At 35.0% G+C, this 18083-nt stretch overlaps 1 protein-coding gene across 2 annotated transcripts in view; it reads right to left on the minus strand.

The window, feature by feature from the left end:
• sardh (sarcosine dehydrogenase) overlaps window positions 1–18083 on the minus strand; it is an 80086-nt gene that overhangs the window by 25748 nt on the left and 36255 nt on the right. For both annotated transcript variants that reach the window (XM_051120891.1, XM_051120892.1), the window contains exons 10-16: window positions 15897–15987; window positions 13073–13214; window positions 4411–4494; window positions 4145–4258; window positions 3191–3329; window positions 2883–2996; window positions 2597–2744 (exon numbers count right to left, since the gene is read on the minus strand). In XM_051120891.1, the coding sequence (XP_050976848.1) occupies window positions 2597–2744; window positions 2883–2996; window positions 3191–3329; window positions 4145–4258; window positions 4411–4494; window positions 13073–13214; window positions 15897–15987 (832 nt within the window). The remainder of the gene's footprint in view (window positions 1–2596; window positions 2745–2882; window positions 2997–3190; window positions 3330–4144; window positions 4259–4410; window positions 4495–13072; window positions 13215–15896; window positions 15988–18083) is intronic.

Raw genomic sequence — 18083 nt, forward strand, 5'->3', positions numbered from 1 at the left:
GTGCGCTGTACGAATCTCTTGAGAGCGAACATTTGGGATGATGAACGGGAGATCAGACTGAGAAAGATCTGGATCTGATAGTAACTAGTGTTCATTAGAAACCCTGCTGTTCTCATTAGGATGTGCTGGAGCAGAGCTGACAGGAGCCACGGCCCTCTCCTAAACCACGAAGAGCACAGTGCAGGAGATGAGGATGAAGAGTGAGATTTCACAAAGCTGCTCACTCTTTCATCTAGCTTTCATCTAGACATAAGAGGAAAAGTATTGAAGGACACAGACGAAGGACAGACTGTCACGATGAGCCAAGCAGAAGTGTTAAAGGGCTCATATAATGAAAAATCTCATTTCCCTTGTTCTTTGGAAACAAAAACGTTTCAGAACTAGAAGTCTGGGTCAAAAACACCCTTATTTGATACAAAGCTGCAAAAACCACTCATTCTGAGAGACTATTCACATAAAAGTCAACAGACAGGGATAAAAACAAAATAAAAGTCAATCCCATGGCTTTAAGAGCATCAGGCACTGGCAAAGAGTTACAATAATATAAAAGATAGATAAACTATAATATAACAGCCAATAGAGAAAAATATATTTTGCTCAGGCCACAGCTACAGCATCTACTAGCAGGGGTTTATTTTCTGATGCAAACTGGTTTGATGTCTTCGTTGTTGTCAGTTTCACATGTACAATATAAAAATCTCAACAAAATGGCCTTTTCAGATTCTAATGCAAATAATAAAAAATAACAATAAAAATCACCTTAAATTATGAACAAATTGCAACTATTACAGAAGGTTCAAATGCTTACTGATGCATTAAGATCCAGGGGGATGAAAACTTTTTGAATTTGAGGATCAGGGTAAATTTAACTTATGTCTTCTAGGAAACATGTAAGTATCTTCTGTAGCCTTTGAAGGGCAGTACTAAATGGTAAAAATACAATATTTAGGCAAAATATGACATAATTACACATTTTCAATCTGTTCAAAAGTTTTCACCCCTCGGCTCTTAATGCATAGCTTTTCCTTCTGGAGCATTAGTGAGCGTTCGAAACAAATTACAAAATTATTTGTGATGCAGTAAAACTTATTAACTTTAAAATAACTTTAAAGAACAGAAATAAAAGAAAAGAAAAAAATAAAAGAAAATACAATGATGGCAAGATTTGATCCAAATATTGGCTTAAATAAATCACATCAACATGTGACCGTTTTACTGTTAATTTAATTTAATTTAATTTAATTGCAAACTCCCTCAGAATATACAGTTGAGGTCAAAAGTTTTCATACACCTTGGAGAATCTGCAAAATGTTATTTATTTTACCAAAATAAGAGGGATCATACCAAATGCATGTTATTTTTTATTTAGTGCTGACCTGAATAAGATTTTTCACATAAAAGATGTTTACGATATAGTCCACAAGAGAAAACAACAGTTGAATTTATAAAGAATGAAATACATACACTTGATTCTTAATACTGTGTCCTTCAGGTCCCACAAATTCTTTGTTTTTTCAGCATTTTTGTGTATTTGAACCCTTTCCAACAATGACTGTATGATTTTGAGATCCATCTTTTCACACTGAGGACAACTGAGGGACTCATATGCAACTATTACAGAAGGTTCAAACACTCACTGATGCATTAAGATCCTGGGATGTGAAAACTTTTTGAATTTGAAGATCAGGGTACATTTAACTTATGTCTTCTGGGAAACACGTAAGTATCTTCTGTAGCCTCTGAAGGGCAGTGCTAAATGGGAAAAATATAATATTTAGGCAAAATATGAAAAAATGTACACATTTTCAATCCGTTCAAAAGTTTTCACCCCCGGCTCTTAATGCATTGTGTTTCCTTCTGGAGCATCAGTGAGCGTTTGAACCTTCTGTAATAGTTGCATATGAGTCCCTCAATTGTCCTCAGTGTGAAAAGATGAATCTCAAAATCATACTTGAAGGACTTTTCTGAAGAACAGCAGATAGTTTAACTGTTCAGGACAAACAAGGGACTCGTAATCAACTATCACTAAACAAAAAATACAGCTGTGGATCATTCATGTAACAACAGTATTAAGAATCAAGTGAATGTAAACTTCTAAACAGGGCCATTTTTATAAATTCAACTGTTATTTTTTCTTGTGGACTATATGTAACATCTTTTCTGTGAAATATCTTATTCAGGTCAGTAGTAAATAAACAATAACATGCATTTTATATGATCCCTCTTATTTTGGTAAAATAATTAACATTTTCCAGATTTTCGCAAGGTGTATGTAAACTTTTGACCTCAACTGTATTAATTAATTCCACTGTTCTTTCCTGCATCTCTTCATCTCTTTCCTAAGTACACTTCTAAGACACTTCATAATGAATGACTACAGTATCATATCAGATTTATGGTTCCTTTTTCATCTTTACAGGAAAGAGAGAGACACACAGTGTGTGGAATGGTTTCAGGTGAAAACAGGTAAATTTGTCACGAATACTTTATTCACTTCCAGTCCTGATTTTAAACAGTCCTCAACTACAATTTCACCATTCAGGCTGTAATATAAAGGAGCTGAGGTGTAAAAGTATGTGTGTATACTCGTGCTAACCTCTTGGGTCCCTGAATGCTGATCATGCCCATGTCCTCTGTGTGGTCTATTAGTGTGCAGTGGAAACCCTGGTCCTGCAGCACTGCCTGAATGTGGCTCCAGTTATGCTGCGCTACTCCACCTCCGATGGCCAGGTAATATGCATCACCTTGAGGACGTACAAACATCGAGAGTGAGGTGAATATAAACTCCACACATGCTGATGAGACGTTCAGGACTTTCTCTAACATCCTGTTACACATCAGTTCTGTGACCCTGAATAAAATGAATCTCGTGTGTTGTTTACCATTAGATTCGGGTGTCAGTGGGAGGTGGGCGGGGCTTGGCTCTAAACGACTGACGGTGAGGTCAGACTCGACTCCGCCCCTTTTGTTTAGCATGCAGGTGTAGACTGTGGAGCCTGAAACACACAAACCGTCAAGATGATTACACTTCAGTTAGGGTTACCATTGAAACTATGTGGTCAGGCAAGGCAATGAATGTTAATGAATACGGGATAGATGGGAAGAATATAAAACAGGAAGTGAAAAAGCATGCACTGAATGTGCTGGATGGGGGATTACATAGAGAGACAGGCATCACAGGGTTCCTCACCTGGAGCTTTGTTGACATCAGCTGTAAACAGCCAATCAGCTGCTTTCTTTGCATCTGGACCACTCAGGTAAAACTTGCCAAAGTAAGACATGTCAAACACAGCTACAGCATTCCTGCAAGTCAGACACTCATCCCGAATCTGAAATTAAACAAAAATGTAATGTAAAAAAAAAAAAATGAAAAGCAAAACTACATACAAAAACCCCCCCCAAAGACAAATAAACAAAACAACAACAAAAAACAAATCCAAAAGCATAAAATAAAATAAAATAAAATAAAAGTCAGACACTCGTCCCAAATCTAGAATTAAACAAAAACAAACAATTTTTAAAAAACATTTTAAAAACAAAACAACAAACAAAACAAAAACACAAAAAAAACACCACCACAACTACGAAAAAAATCCAAAGCAAAAAAATTAAATAAAATTAAATAAAACAAAACAAAATAAACAAAACAAACAATAAAATAAATAAATAAATAAATACCAGACACTTGTCCCGAATCTGGAATTAAACAAAAATTTAATTTTTTTTTTACAAACATTTTAAATACAAAACAACAAACAAAACAAAAACACACAAAAAACACCACCACAACAATAACAACAACAACAACAAAAAGCAAAAAATTAAATAAAATAAATAAAACAAAATAATAAAATAAACAAAAAATGTACATTTAAAAAAAAAAAAAAAAAAAAAGTACAAAATGTAAAACAATTTAAAAAAAAACAACAAACAAAACAAAACAAAACAAAACAAAAAAGCGATAAACAAAAAAACACAAAACAAATACAAAAGCAAAGCAAAACAAAAAAAAACAAAACAAAACAAAAAACAAAATAAAAAAACAAAAAATCAAATACTGAAAAAATAAACCTGTTTAGCCATTCAAAAGTAAAATTCATATGGACAATGGATGCTACAAACACTCTCATACATTCATGCTCACCACATCATGATGTGGAGGGAAGTCAAACGTGTACTCTTTGCCTAGTATATCGCTGTATTTGTAATCAGTGTTCTTGGAAACATCGTAGGCACCGTAGTAATCATAATCCAGAACCTGAGAAAAGGACAATTGCAAACGTCAATTTAGCAGACAAATTAATCAGTCATCATCTGATACAGACGTAGGTAATATGTGTCATAATGAACAGAACAATTTCTGTCCTACAGAATGGTGCATTTCTTTGTGTGTGTATGTTGAAGTCTCACTGGAGTAGGTCCATCCCGGTTGAACCATCCAGGTCTCTCCCAACCATGTCTCTCTTGAAACACACAGCCCTGTTCCTGTAGCACCTGTTAAACAACACAACCATGACATATCAGGACAATAATAAACCTTAATCACTGTAGAAAAATCATAATTAGGCCACAACAATTAAGATGGCCCCTATGAATTCTGTGATGTCTAAAATGCAGACAAATAGCGGAATCCAGACATAAAAATGTAATTTACTGTATAACGTGGAATGTCACAGAAATTGCCAAATCAGTACACTTAAATAAAAACATCTTATGGACTAGCGTCTGAGAATATTAAGCCACAAAAATACTGTTTAAATATAATTCCTGCATGTTCTGTGTCTCTGTGTGAATGAATGGAGCAGACACGCGGTTTCGTTTACGACACACATACTGAAACGTGATGCTCGCTGTGTTTTCAGCCTCAATATACAAGTACATGAAACACATAAACATAATCTAGAACTGCTCTGAGAGTCACTTAATGAGTATTTGAGAAAAACTATTGTCTTGTCATATATTCAAACAGAGACTTAGAGGTCTTCAAAGCAACCCGTCAAAATAAAAGTTCAGTTTAACTTGAAGAAACTGTGACAGAAATATATTATTTAATGTAACGATGTAACGAGGAAAATTTACCAGAATTTATCAGAATAATGCAAATACACATCACACAATTTCTGAATAAATAAATAAAATAAAATATTTATTTTGTATGAAATCAATTAATTAGAGATGACTGATTACTAAACATTAATGAAACCATTAGAATGTGGAATGTGGTAAAAAATAACACTAAATTTGAGAGAAAAACATTTTCATAGGGCCTTAAAATGTAATTTTTGTTAAACTTTTAAAAAGTTTCATGAAATCAGACCATTAAAACAGAGTCTAGAAAAAAATAAAACGAAAACAAAACAAAAAACAGTAATCATAAAAAAAAGAAAAAAGAAGAAGAAGAAAAAAAAAAGAAAAACGAAATTTGGAAAAAAATAAAATGGATTTCAAAGAGCCTTAACTGACCCATTTTGGGCCAGTGGTACATTGCCACTGAAAATTCTATGCTTATTAATCTGTGTTTTTCTGTGATGTATTTTACACTGTTGTTGCAAATTCTACTGATTTTGCACAAAGTTAATTTTATCTAGAGGGCAAACACAGATGAGATATTACTGAATTCATGAAAATTCTTGAAAGCATCAGTAAGTAGTAATCTGTAACGTTTTGCATTGCATTTACATTATAGATGTTTATTTCCATACATAAATAACATTTTATATTTAATTTTTTTTTATATAAAAAACACATTTTTTAATTAAAACAATTAAAACTTAACATGTAATGAAATACAAATATTTCTAGCAAATATAAAAATACTAGGGCTGTTATTTAATTAAAAAAATCTATTAACTGCACCAATAAAATGTATAATCAAGTGTTTTCCCACTGATTTCCAAATTAATACACTATAAATGCAAATATGAAAGCAAATATAATTTTTGCTTTTCTTTTTTTTGAGGATACAATTATTATATGCATTCAACATTACAAAATAACTGAAAAAGCAAATAAGTATAAAAATAATAATATTTCTTTTTTATCATCTATTAAGAATTATTAACAGATAATTTTGATAAAATCCAAGAGCAAAAAGTATTCTGGACTGACCTGACATGGACTATTTTAAAGGAGACGTCCACTTCCAAAACAAAGATTCACATATAATTTACTCATCCCCTTGTCATCCAAGATGTTTATGTCTTTCTTTCTTCAGTCGTAAATAAATTTTTTTTTGAGGAAAACATTTCATCATTTTTCTCCATATAACGGACTGATATGGTGCCCTGATTTTGAACTTCCGAAATGCAGTTTAAATGCTGCTTCAAACGATCCCAAATGCGGTTGTAAACAATCCCAGCCAAGAAAGAAGGGTCTTATCTAGCGTAACGATCAGTTATTTTAATAAAAATAATACAATTTATATACTTTTTAATGCTAAACGCTCGTCTTGTCTTACTCTGCCTGAACTGTTTTTGTTCTGGCTCAAGACAGTTAAGGTATGTCGAAAAACTCCCATCTCATGTTCTCCCTCAACTTCAAAAATCATTTCAAAATCATCCTACGTCGCTGCAGAAGTACCGACCCAGTGTTTGCAAAGTGAACATGCAAAGAAGATCAAACACCCTTAACAAAAAAGGTAAAACAGTGATATAGGATGATTATGAAGTTGAGGGAGAACATGAGATGGGAGTTTTTCGACATACACTAACTATCTTGAGCCAGAATACAGAGTTCAAAGACAAGACGAGCATTTGACATTAAAAAGTTTATAAATTGTATTATTTTTATGAAAATAACCGATCGTTACACTAGATGAGACTTCCTTGGCTGGGATCGTTTACAACCGCATTTGGAATCGTTTGAAGCCGCATTCACTGTAAAAAATAAAAAACACAATTTGTTGAGTCAGCTTAAAATAATTTGTTACCCTGCTGCCTTAAAATTTTAAGTTCAGTCAACTAAAATAAGTTTAGTCAACTTGAAAGTTGTACTAAGTAACAACTTAACTTTGTGTTTGTTAACAGATGGGTAAGTAACCCAGTGGCCTTAAAATTTTAAGTTGATTCAACTCAAATAGCTAAGTTGTCACTTAGTATAATTTAACATTTCAAGTTGAATAAACTTTTTTTTGAGTTGACTGAACTTGAAATTTTAAGGCAGCCAGGTTACAAATTAGTTTAAGTTGACTCAAAAAATTGTTTTTTAAAGTGTAAACTGCATTTTGGAAGTTCAAAATCGGGGCACCATATCAGTCCATTATATGGAGAAAAATGCTGAAATGTTTTCTTCAAAAAACTTAATTTCTTTACGACTGAAGAAAGAAAGACATGAACATCTTGAATGACAATGGGGTGAGTACATTATATGTGAATCTTTGTTTTGGAAGTGGACTTCACTTCAGAGACTTCACAGCAGAGACCACGTCAACTAGATGAGCCTCAGAGACGGATCCACAGTGAAGACCTCGACACCCAGACGGCCATTGGCACAAGACCACGGGAACCAGATGAGTCCTCTGTGTCTGGCCAGAGGTCCCCCAAGGTTTTTTTCTCCATTCTATCACCGATGGAGTTTTGGTTCCTTGCCGCTGTCAGCTCTGGCTTGCTTAGTTGGGGACACTTATTTTTCAAACTATATCGTTTGACTCTGTATTGTTAAAAGCGTTATATAAACAAAGGTAAGGTGACTTGACTTGACTCGACTCGTCCTTTAATAATGTCCTTACTACCTCCTGGGTCTTGAATGTGTCAGTTGCGTTGCTGTTTACGCAGGATCAGAAAGCACTCTGATTTCATCAAAAATATCTTAAATTGTGTTTGGAAGATGAACGAAGGTCTTACAGGTTTACAACGACATGAGGAGTAATCAATGACAGAATATTCATTTTTGGGTCCACTACTCCTTCACTCATCTAGGTAATATTACTAGTAATGTTTGTCTTATCAAACACCCCAAATCACTCCTGATTTTGAGCAGAAATGCAAGTTCAGGCAGCACAAACTTGTCTACATTACAGTTTTGGATGTGCTAGCCTTCCCTCACGCTTTTGTTTTGCACTGCTCGAAATAGCCCGTCACGATTTCTCCAGCTATTCTTGAGCTCTAAAACAAAAAGAAGGAACTGGTCCACCCTCCATCCCGGCCCCCCACACAGCAGCAGATTTTTTCTTTCTATCTCCCCGGCCAGAGAAACACTGGTTGCTAGGCAATTTGCCCTCCTTCTCCAGGGTTTTTGAAGTCCATACATTATTCTTCTGGAGTAAAGTATGAGCTGACAAGCTTTCTGTGAGTCACGCACAGCAGCTCGTCGTCTTATCCAGCATGAAACGCTATTATTTATTGTTTTTGATAATGATAAGGCTAGTGTTCTTTAAGAGGCTCAGGCTAAAAATATTATTTGCAGGAATTAATTCGGCCGCTGTTGCCATGCCAATGAGCCACTAGGGTACATGCTGTCCGTGCCGTTACTTAACAGAGGAATTTATAGAAGTGTGTGTCAAAACACACACTCTTAGGTGCTGATAGACACTGAGAAGAAGAAATGCAAAGCAGAGGTAAAAACAAACCTGACAAGCATCCTCATGCTGTCAAGGTTTGCTCGATTGCTTTCCTGAGCATATCATGTGGTGTCAGTAACGGAAAGTTCGGGAATTTAAGAAACAGTGCACAGAAAAATGAAAATCTCTCATCATTTATTCACCCTCATGTTGGTCAGTATCTTCAGTGGAAGATAAAAGGAGACAGTCAACCTCCAAAAATGAAAAAAAGCAACACAAATTAGTTTAAAGGATTCTTAAAAGACATTAAAGGAATAGTTCAACCAAAAATGAAAATTACCCATGATTTACTCGCCCTCAAACCATCCAAGGTGTATATGACATTCTTCTTTCAGATGAATACAATCGGAGTTATATTAAAAACATTGTCCTGGCTCTTTCAAGCTCTATAATGGCAGTGAATGGCTGTTGAGATTTTGAAGTCCAATAAAGTGCATCTATTCATCATAAAAAGTGCTCCACACAGCCCCAGATGGTTAATAAAGGCCTTCTGAAGTGAACTGATGCATTTAGAGAAAAATATCCATTTTAAAACTTAACAAACTTAATCTTTAGCTTCTGCTAACTGTCATACACTCGTTCACGAAAGAGTGGTGTTCCAGCTCTGATTGTATTCGTCTGAAAGAACGTCCTTGGTTTTCATAGGTGTATTTCCACAGTTTTTGACCCATTTAATGTGTCTATAAAATAACCAGATTTTTGTCATTATTATTAAATAAAAATATATAAGAAAATAATAAATACATTGCAATACAACTATTGCACTACAAAAACACTGTAAAATTACAATACTAAGTTTATTTTTATTTTTATTTATTTATTTATTTATTTTTCCAAATATTAAACCAAGCTTTTATTTTGGCAGTTTGCTGGCAAATAAACATATGTGCTGCTGTTTTCAGAGGAAAATATGGTTAATTTACACAAGTGATTTCACATATACAATGTAAAAAATGATATAAGTCATACCACTTATGTTTTTAGATTAACTCTTTAAAATAAGCTGCTCAATTTCTACTTTTTAAGCTTTTTTTGGTAATAGTTTGTAATAAAATAGTAGGGATGGGCGATATGGGCTTAAAAATCACAATCACAATAATTTCTGGTATTTATTGCAATAACAACATTGATGATAATTCAGGGAAATCCTGTTTCTTTATCTTTCCTATTTTTACCCAAAATAGGGTGTTGTGAGCATTACTGAGTACACACGTAATGTAATTAGGATTGCAAAGGGGTGGAAAATTTCCAGTAAATTTCCGGACACTTTCAAAAAATCCCTGGAAGATTAAAAAAAATCCTGGAAAGTTTCCTAAATTACTGGAATGTTTCCAAAATTTACTGGAAATGTGCCACCTTTTTGCAACCCTAAATGTAATGACTGTTTAATTTACTGGATTGTGAATTAAATAGTTTGTACTTTCTGTACTGGAAGCTCCTAACACCAAGATGAATTCCTTGTGTGTAAAACCTGGCAAAAAAAGCACTTTTCTGATTCTGATTCGGAAGCTGAGGACGCCCTTGTGCAGAAACTCCACATATGTTTTATAGTAGAAGTAATAGCACTGATGATGGTCCAGGAATCTCTAATCCAGTTATCGCTGTAGCTGAATAAAGCGAGAAATATTAACAGAGGAAACTTGAAGACAATAAACATACGATTGCGACAATATACTGTATGGTTTGTCTGTATTCTTCAAGCAATCTTGGATATTTTTAGAAGAATAAAGTATATTTATAATGCAATGCTAATCGACATAGCCTTTATAATACTATAAAATAGTATGATTTCAGCCTCATTCCCTGATACGAAAGCGCGGCCGATCACAAAAGGTTATTTCAAACACTCGACCATGTTATGAAGTTAATTTGTTGAAACAGTATGTCCATAAATTATATATCTGTTGGACAACAGGTTTGTAAACAGGCTCATACACATGCAAAACTGCATCGCACACTTGCTACTAGTACACTTAACGTTATTCAAGGCTCAGACCGATTTTTGTGGCACTGCACAGTTTTGACCAAACCAGTTTCCTTATTTAGCAATATACTAGTTTCACATCCGCCTTCTGCATGTCACTCCACACTGCTGCACACAGAAATGTGTCAACAACTAGATTTTATCATTGTTATTGCGGGAAGACTAGTTCTTATCGTGGGGAACATTTTTACCATTATATCGCAAATGATAAGATATTGCCCATCCCTATAGAATAGTTTGTAAAATATTACAATTTGTAATAGTTTAATAGTTCTGTAACTTTTAATTAAATTTTTATATGATATTATATTATTATATTATACAGATTTTTTTTTTTGTATAAGAGATTCTAAAATAGGAGAACTCAAGCTTTTTTTTTAAGTCGGTTTAATGTAATTTTAAATTAAGATTACTTATACAACCAAATTAATTAAACTTAAAAACTTGGTTGCTGCTTTAAAGGGGTCATCGGATGGCCATTTTCCACAAGTTGATATGATTCTTTAGGGTCTTAATGAAAAGTCTATAACATGCTTTGGTTAAAATTTCTCAATGGTAGTGTAAAAAAACACCCTTTTTACCTTGCCAAAATGAGCTCTGCAAAAATCAGCTTATTCTGGTAGATGTTGCTTTAAATGTTAATGAGCTCTGGTTGCCCCGCCCCTCTCTTCTCTCTGTGGAGTGACAAGCCTGTTTACTTTAGCCACAGTTAGCTGCGTTTAGCCACAAAACTTGCTAACTAGCATGTTATTAGGAAAGGCGATCGCAAAGATTCATAAAAAAACCCTTATACTCACTTCTGCTGTAAGTGAAGCTAAATCACAAATGATTCACGTGAACATAGATGCATTTTTGTAGATCGGGAGGTGCATTCCCTTCACAAACAAAAGTCATCCACTATGTCTTCAGTGGCTCAGATGTCGGGAGTAAATGGCGATTGTTATGTCCATTATTACATCCAACAGCAGAACACCTCAATCGCTTAGGAGCCATTCTTATCTACATCCCTGCTTCGGCATCGAAACAATGGCGATCGGACTGTTACAGCTCATTCAAGGCGGGTCTAAGGCAAAATTTCACCTTCCCTCTAACACAAGATGCTGAAAAATGCACTGCTCAAAAGGAAAAGAACATTTCTTCAAAATATTTCATTTGATAAAAATGAAGGGTGAAAAGGTAACATTTCTACATATTATTATAAATGAAGGGTGAAAAGGTAACTTTTGAGATTAGATGAAAGGCAGGTGTCTTTTAAACCAAGTTATATTAGTACCACATCCCTTTGCTAGCACATAGCTGGATTAGCTCAGGATGATTTGGACACAGATGAAATATTCAGGAGGAATGCCTAATTTATAGTCATCTTAGCGAGGCTTGCTGGTCTAAATGAACACGGAGTGTTATTATTGCTAGCTATCTATATTTCAGCAGGCTATTATTCACAAGGATGAAGCCTTCTTGTGCGGCTTCACGCCTGGAGCCTAGCCAGAACAAAGCGGTATTTTTGGAAACACTTAAACATCATCTTTTTAGCAGTAGCTTAGCAACAAGTCCTTCGAGTCCCACAGATGCTGTCAGCGAAACACTGGCTAATAGATTCACACATAACACTTCTGGCTAGCTAAGTGTAAGCTAAGTTGGCAAGTTGTGAGATTTCTCAACTTAAATAATGATTTACACTTAAAAGGATGACGTTTGGATGTAATTAATGCAATTTGTTTGCGGGACAGGCTTGTGGAAAGTTGGTCGCCTCAATACTAGCAATTATAAACTGACAGGAAGACGGGTGAGAAAGCAGGAAACGGAGATACAGAGAAAGAGAAAATGAGGAAGGCGCATTTGTTTCCCATTAGTACTTAGCCAGATTATTCTCTTGACGAAACTAATTAGAGGAGCGCTAACAGCAAAAACTACCATATACTTAATATGTTCTGGTCATATTTCACCACAAAAATCAATAGAAAATGAAGGACCATTTAAGACCATTACAATTTTTTATCTTAAATCTTAAATTAAATTAAATTAAATCTTAAATTCAGTTTAAAAATGACCATTATTATGTGCTACCATTTATATTTATTATATATATGATTATATATATATAATTTTTTTAAAATAAATGTAGCAAACACTTAATTTTTAAATTAAAAACATACTTTTTCATGACACTTTTCATGATATTATAATGTATTTTTAATGGGATGGGATTGTACTTTATTGTCATAATGAACAAAAAAAAGAAATATAAAGCAACTTGTAAAAAAATAAAATAAAATAATAAATAAAATAAAATAAAATAAAATTTCTTTGTGTGATTTGAGTAGCAGCATTTAACATATATTATATAACATAGCTGATTTGACATATATTATTAAAATGTAGATTCCATTCCAGAAGATTCATTTCCCCAGATGTGTCCATCTAATGTACATGCATGTATAGGAAATTATATTTGATTATTACGGACATTAAAAGTTGTCTCGAGTTAGTGGATCAAAAGGGGATAAAGAGACATAAGAGCAGAGCTGAACCTGATGGAAGGGGTCTTTCCTCATGTTGCGGCTGGCCAAAGGTTCATCAAACGGGAAAACTACTGAATAGTTTTTGGCGTAGGACTCGTGACTTCGCTCTCGGATCCAGCGGTTGTTGTTGGTCAGCGAATGGTGAAATCGCCTGAGACACAGACAAAGGGAGATGAAATAAGAAACTGAGACACATACGCCACATCATTTTGAAGACACAGGAGTGAATGCTAGCACAGGCTGGACAGTGACTTCAGAGCGTACTGCCCTCAGTGAAAGCAGCTGACCTTCATAACACCTCTCATTTAATGTCCTGAGCTCAGGTCATGATGTTCCTTTCACAGATGCAAGCTTTATGCGGCAATTGGAAACTGCATGTTAACAAATCCATGTGTGGTGTTTGTAAAACTCCTTCAGACACTACTAGAGCTGGCAATCTTATTTAGTTAAAAGAATGATCTTCATGATGTTTAGTTTAGTTAACGGTTGGTAAAGGTCTCAATTTTTCACCAGTTTGAACAAAACGCCATTTTTAAATACATCAGAAAAGTCTCTCATTCAGGGCTGCACAATTTCAATTTTTTGGAAAAAATTGTGATTTAAAGGGACAGTTCACCCAAAAATGAAATTTACTTCATGATTTACTCACCCTCAAGCCATCCTAGGTGTATATGACTTTCTTCCTTCAGACGAATACAATCAGAGATATATTTAAAAATGTCCTGGCTTTTCCAAGCTTTATAATGGCAGTGAATGGCTGCTGAGATTTTGAAGCAAAATAAATTGCATCCATCAATCAAAAAAAGTACTCCACTCAGTTCCATGGGGGTTAATAAAGGCCTTCTGAAGTGAAGTGATGTGTTTGTGTAAGAAAAATAGTAATATTTTAAACTTTAGAAACTCTTAGAAACTTTCTCTAGCTTTCAGCAACTGTCAAATGTGCGTTCACAAGAGAGCGGCGTTTCAGCGAATGATGTCAGATATAGGATGTAGGCGTAGCATAAGTTCTGGTGAGAATATGCTAGTCTCGCGAGAACCACGTTTTGTTTACAGCAAAGGAAAACGAGTCTCCTTTTAGCTTATATTGAAGTCCTTCCACATTTTTCTTTACAAATCCTCATTTTGTACTTCTAATTCGTGACCGGTGTTTTGTTTTGCTCTCACTCCATCAGCAGAGCTTACGCTATGCCTACGTCCTACGTCATCCGCTGAAACGGCACTCACGCATGTACGACAGTAAGCGAAAGCTAGAGATTACGGTTTATAAAGTTTTAAATATGGATATTTTTGCTTCAGAAGGCCTTTATTAACCGTCTGGGGTGGCAAAGAAAATAAACAGGGTGCGCTTTCAGTTGTCTCAGTCTCTGCGCATATATGTATACGTATAATCAAGTGAAACTTGTATGTTTCATTTCATTGCATCTAAATGTCTCACAACGCCAGGATGCTTTTTAATGTTCTATAACCCCCTGGAGCCGTGTGGAGCACTTTTTTTATGATGGATGGACGCACTTTATTGGACTTCAAAATCTCAACAGCCATTCACTGCCATTATAAAGCTTGGAAGAGCCAGGACATTTTTAATGTCCAGAACATTTTTAAGTGCAACCACTTTTTGCAGTGGTCGCATTTGCAAATTTTTTTTGAGAATGTTCACATTAAAATTTTACATCCATGGTCTGCGCTGCTCCAAAACGTGTGCTCCATACAGTGTGCATTGTAGAACCACAGCACAGTCCAGAAGAGTCAGAACTCACTGATCACGGGTGTAGAGCCTGGTTTATACCCGCGTCAGTACGGAAAAAAATCTGAAGGCCGTCCGTCATTTTGACAGATTACACTGAAGGTGATTTATTAAATAGTAAATTGTAGCTGCAATTCCCACCCCTGCCCAGTTGGTGGTGAGTGCACTGCACTCCAGTCTGGCAGCAGAGCATGGGATCCAGAACAAAAACGAAACTGTCACGAATGTTTTCCTATGCGTTTGATTACGCACAGGCGAGTACACAGAAGCTACAGCCATATATCACGCCACATTAAAGAGAGCCAAAACTGTATTTATTGCTTGAATTTCCTAATGAAATGGACAGAATTTTAAATCCGAGACTTTTTTCATATCAAAAGTAACATAAAGCCTAGCCTATTGGTATTTACTGGAAGGAAGACACACTATGTACTGTTCATTCATCAACTGAAAACAGAATAGACCAAAAGGTCGATTATGATTTAAGAATGGATATTGGTTCATTAAAATGAGAATCTATTAAAATCGAGAAATTATCTTTTTTTGTTTTGTTTTGTTTACCCAGCCCTATTGTATTTTGTTGTTTTTTAATCACTGCGCTGTCGTTATGTAGGTTCATAATAAAAAATGAAAACATGAACCAAAAAGCAATTTATTGTGATATTCTAATTAAAATATAAAAATTAAAATGACAGGTAATAATAGATTATGACGTACATTTTACGACCCTGTCTGTCAAAATGACTGACAATGTTAAAGTCTAGCACAACCTCTGAGACGAGCAAAGGTCTTATGGGTTTGGAACGACATGAGGGTGAGTAATTAATGACAGAATTTTCATTTTTGTGTGAAAAAATTGAATAATGAACTACAGACTTATGATCTTTTAGTGAATCAGTGAGAGAGATTTACAAATTAATAAATTACTCACTGAATGGCTCAGAATGGTTCTTGACTCATTGAATAGCAAATAATTACTCATGTCACGTCTGACTCAAAATGTTAAAATTCCCCATCTCCTATCGGTCAAGAAAAAAATGCAGTACATAAAGCAGCACAAACAGAAGCACTTGCTTGCACAAAACGTACCTGATATCATATCCGTACATGTCTTTCTCGGGACGCCCATGAATGATCCAGTGAGCCAGTTCTCTGCCGCATCCTCCTCCTAACATCATACCTGCCAATCAAATCACAGAGCATACGTCAATCATCATCCCGCCATGTTCAGAACTGTCAGTCAACTTTATCCTACTTCAGACAATCAATCAAACTTGTGTGTAAATGTTACACACCGTTTACCAAAGCTACAAAGTTCCTCAAGAAACAATGTGAATGACAGCTGCCAATCAGTTCATCGTGAACGATACCCAGCAGAGTAGTACCGTCAGAGCAAATCAATCTTTGTGAGCTCTGAGCAGACAAGAGAGGAATAATGAACAGAAACAGAGCAATACCAAGGAGGAATGAAGGACATTGTGAAGTGAGAGTCAAATCAAAGAGTGAGTGAAACGAATGGGCGACAGGATCTTGGAGTGTAAGAGTCATAGCGAGCGCCTGTGGAGATGTTGGCGGTGTCTCTAAAGGACTTCTGGCTCATTAGCTGGCTGATGACTTCATTAACATTAGCTAGCAACCACAGAGTCGCTGAGTAATGGCCGCCTTGAATTCCATGTCGCGTCACCGCTTTATCTCTTACACACTCCGCATCCCACATGCCGCTAGAAGCATTTCCAAAGCTCTCATGACAAAGCAGACACTGAGAGACGCTGCTCACTGTCTTGGATGCCGTTCACAGAGAACGAGTTTTTGTGTTTCAAAACGTGAGATGCAGAAGAATGAAAAAGTCTAGAGACATGTTTTTTGAAAGTTTAACTTCAAGCCTGACATATGAAATGTGACTATGTCTCTGAAACCCAGGCTAAAATCTAATTATGAGATAACATGCATCAAAGTTTGATTTCAACCATTAACTTCACTATGATTTCAATTTATGACATGGCCTTGCTCAGTCAGTATTAAAGATATCAAGGCTACATTTCCACAGAATGTTCTTTACCTTATTAAGGATGATTGCATGTTGAAAACAGTAAATTACACACACACAAAAGCCTGGGTTTTCACAGCCAGGGTCATGAAAATGGACAGAAAATTCAATTTTTGTGAAATGTAGCATTTTTTCATGTCTTTTGCTGAGTGTTATATTTGTAGCATCATATATATATATATTTTTTTGCCTCATATAGTATTATATAGTGAGAATATTATGGAAGTTTGTTTCCACCACTGAATATCAAATAAAAAAAGCAAAATGAGAAAATGTCAGAACCGCGAGAGGTAAACTCAGAATTCTGTTTTTTCCCCTCACAATTCTGTTTTTTTTAAGAATTCTGAGAAAAAAGTAAGAATTTTGAGATAAAAACTTAGAATTGTGAGAAGAAAAATCTTCTTTGTGCCACAAATGTTCAATTTAGTGCAGTTACTGTTATTTATATGACCAAAAAAGTAAGATAAAATTCTGCAACAGAACATAATGTAACAGTATAACAGACCATTTGCATAAAATACATTAGAAATATCAGATGTTACTACATATCTCCCAGTAATATGTCTTACTTATGCCTAGATATTTAAATGCTTAGTTTTACGATCAAAGCTCTTTTGTTTTTATTGTGGGGGCAAACACATATAACGCAATGCAATACAATGATGACTGCGAGATGAACAAACAAACTTTCCTTGATCATCATATTTGAGACTTGCATTTTAAAATGATTTTTCAAAAAATTGATGTACTGATAATCAAGTAAAAATCAAGTAAACCTAAGCTGATTCAGTCCAGTAAGTGTTCATCTTGAAATATTACTAACAATATAAAAGTTCTTACACTCAAAAAAAAAACAAATTTAAACAATAGTTGAGTTAAATAAAACTACCCAGAAGGTTGGGTTAAACATTGAACCCATAATGATTTCACAGCAAAAAGACATGTGAACAATGAGCTGAATGTGAACGTTTTTACAATTACTTTAAAAGGGTTTTACTTGCTAAAACAGTTATTATTATTCATGATATTTATATAGCGTTTTTCTAAGCACTTAAAGCACTTTACATTGTGAGGGGGTCTCTCCTCATCCACCACCAGTGTGGCCCCTTTTCCACCAGCAGAAACTGGGTGCTAGTTCAGAGCTAGTGTTATTGCCGGTTCGGAGCTGGTTCAACTGACAAGCCTTCTAAGAACTTGTTTGCTTTTTCACGGGCTAGAGAGCCACCACA

Source organism: Labeo rohita, chromosome 10 (assembly GCF_022985175.1).
Source record: "Labeo rohita strain BAU-BD-2019 chromosome 10, IGBB_LRoh.1.0, whole genome shotgun sequence".
Lineage (NCBI taxonomy): Eukaryota > Metazoa > Chordata > Actinopteri > Cypriniformes > Cyprinidae > Labeo > Labeo rohita.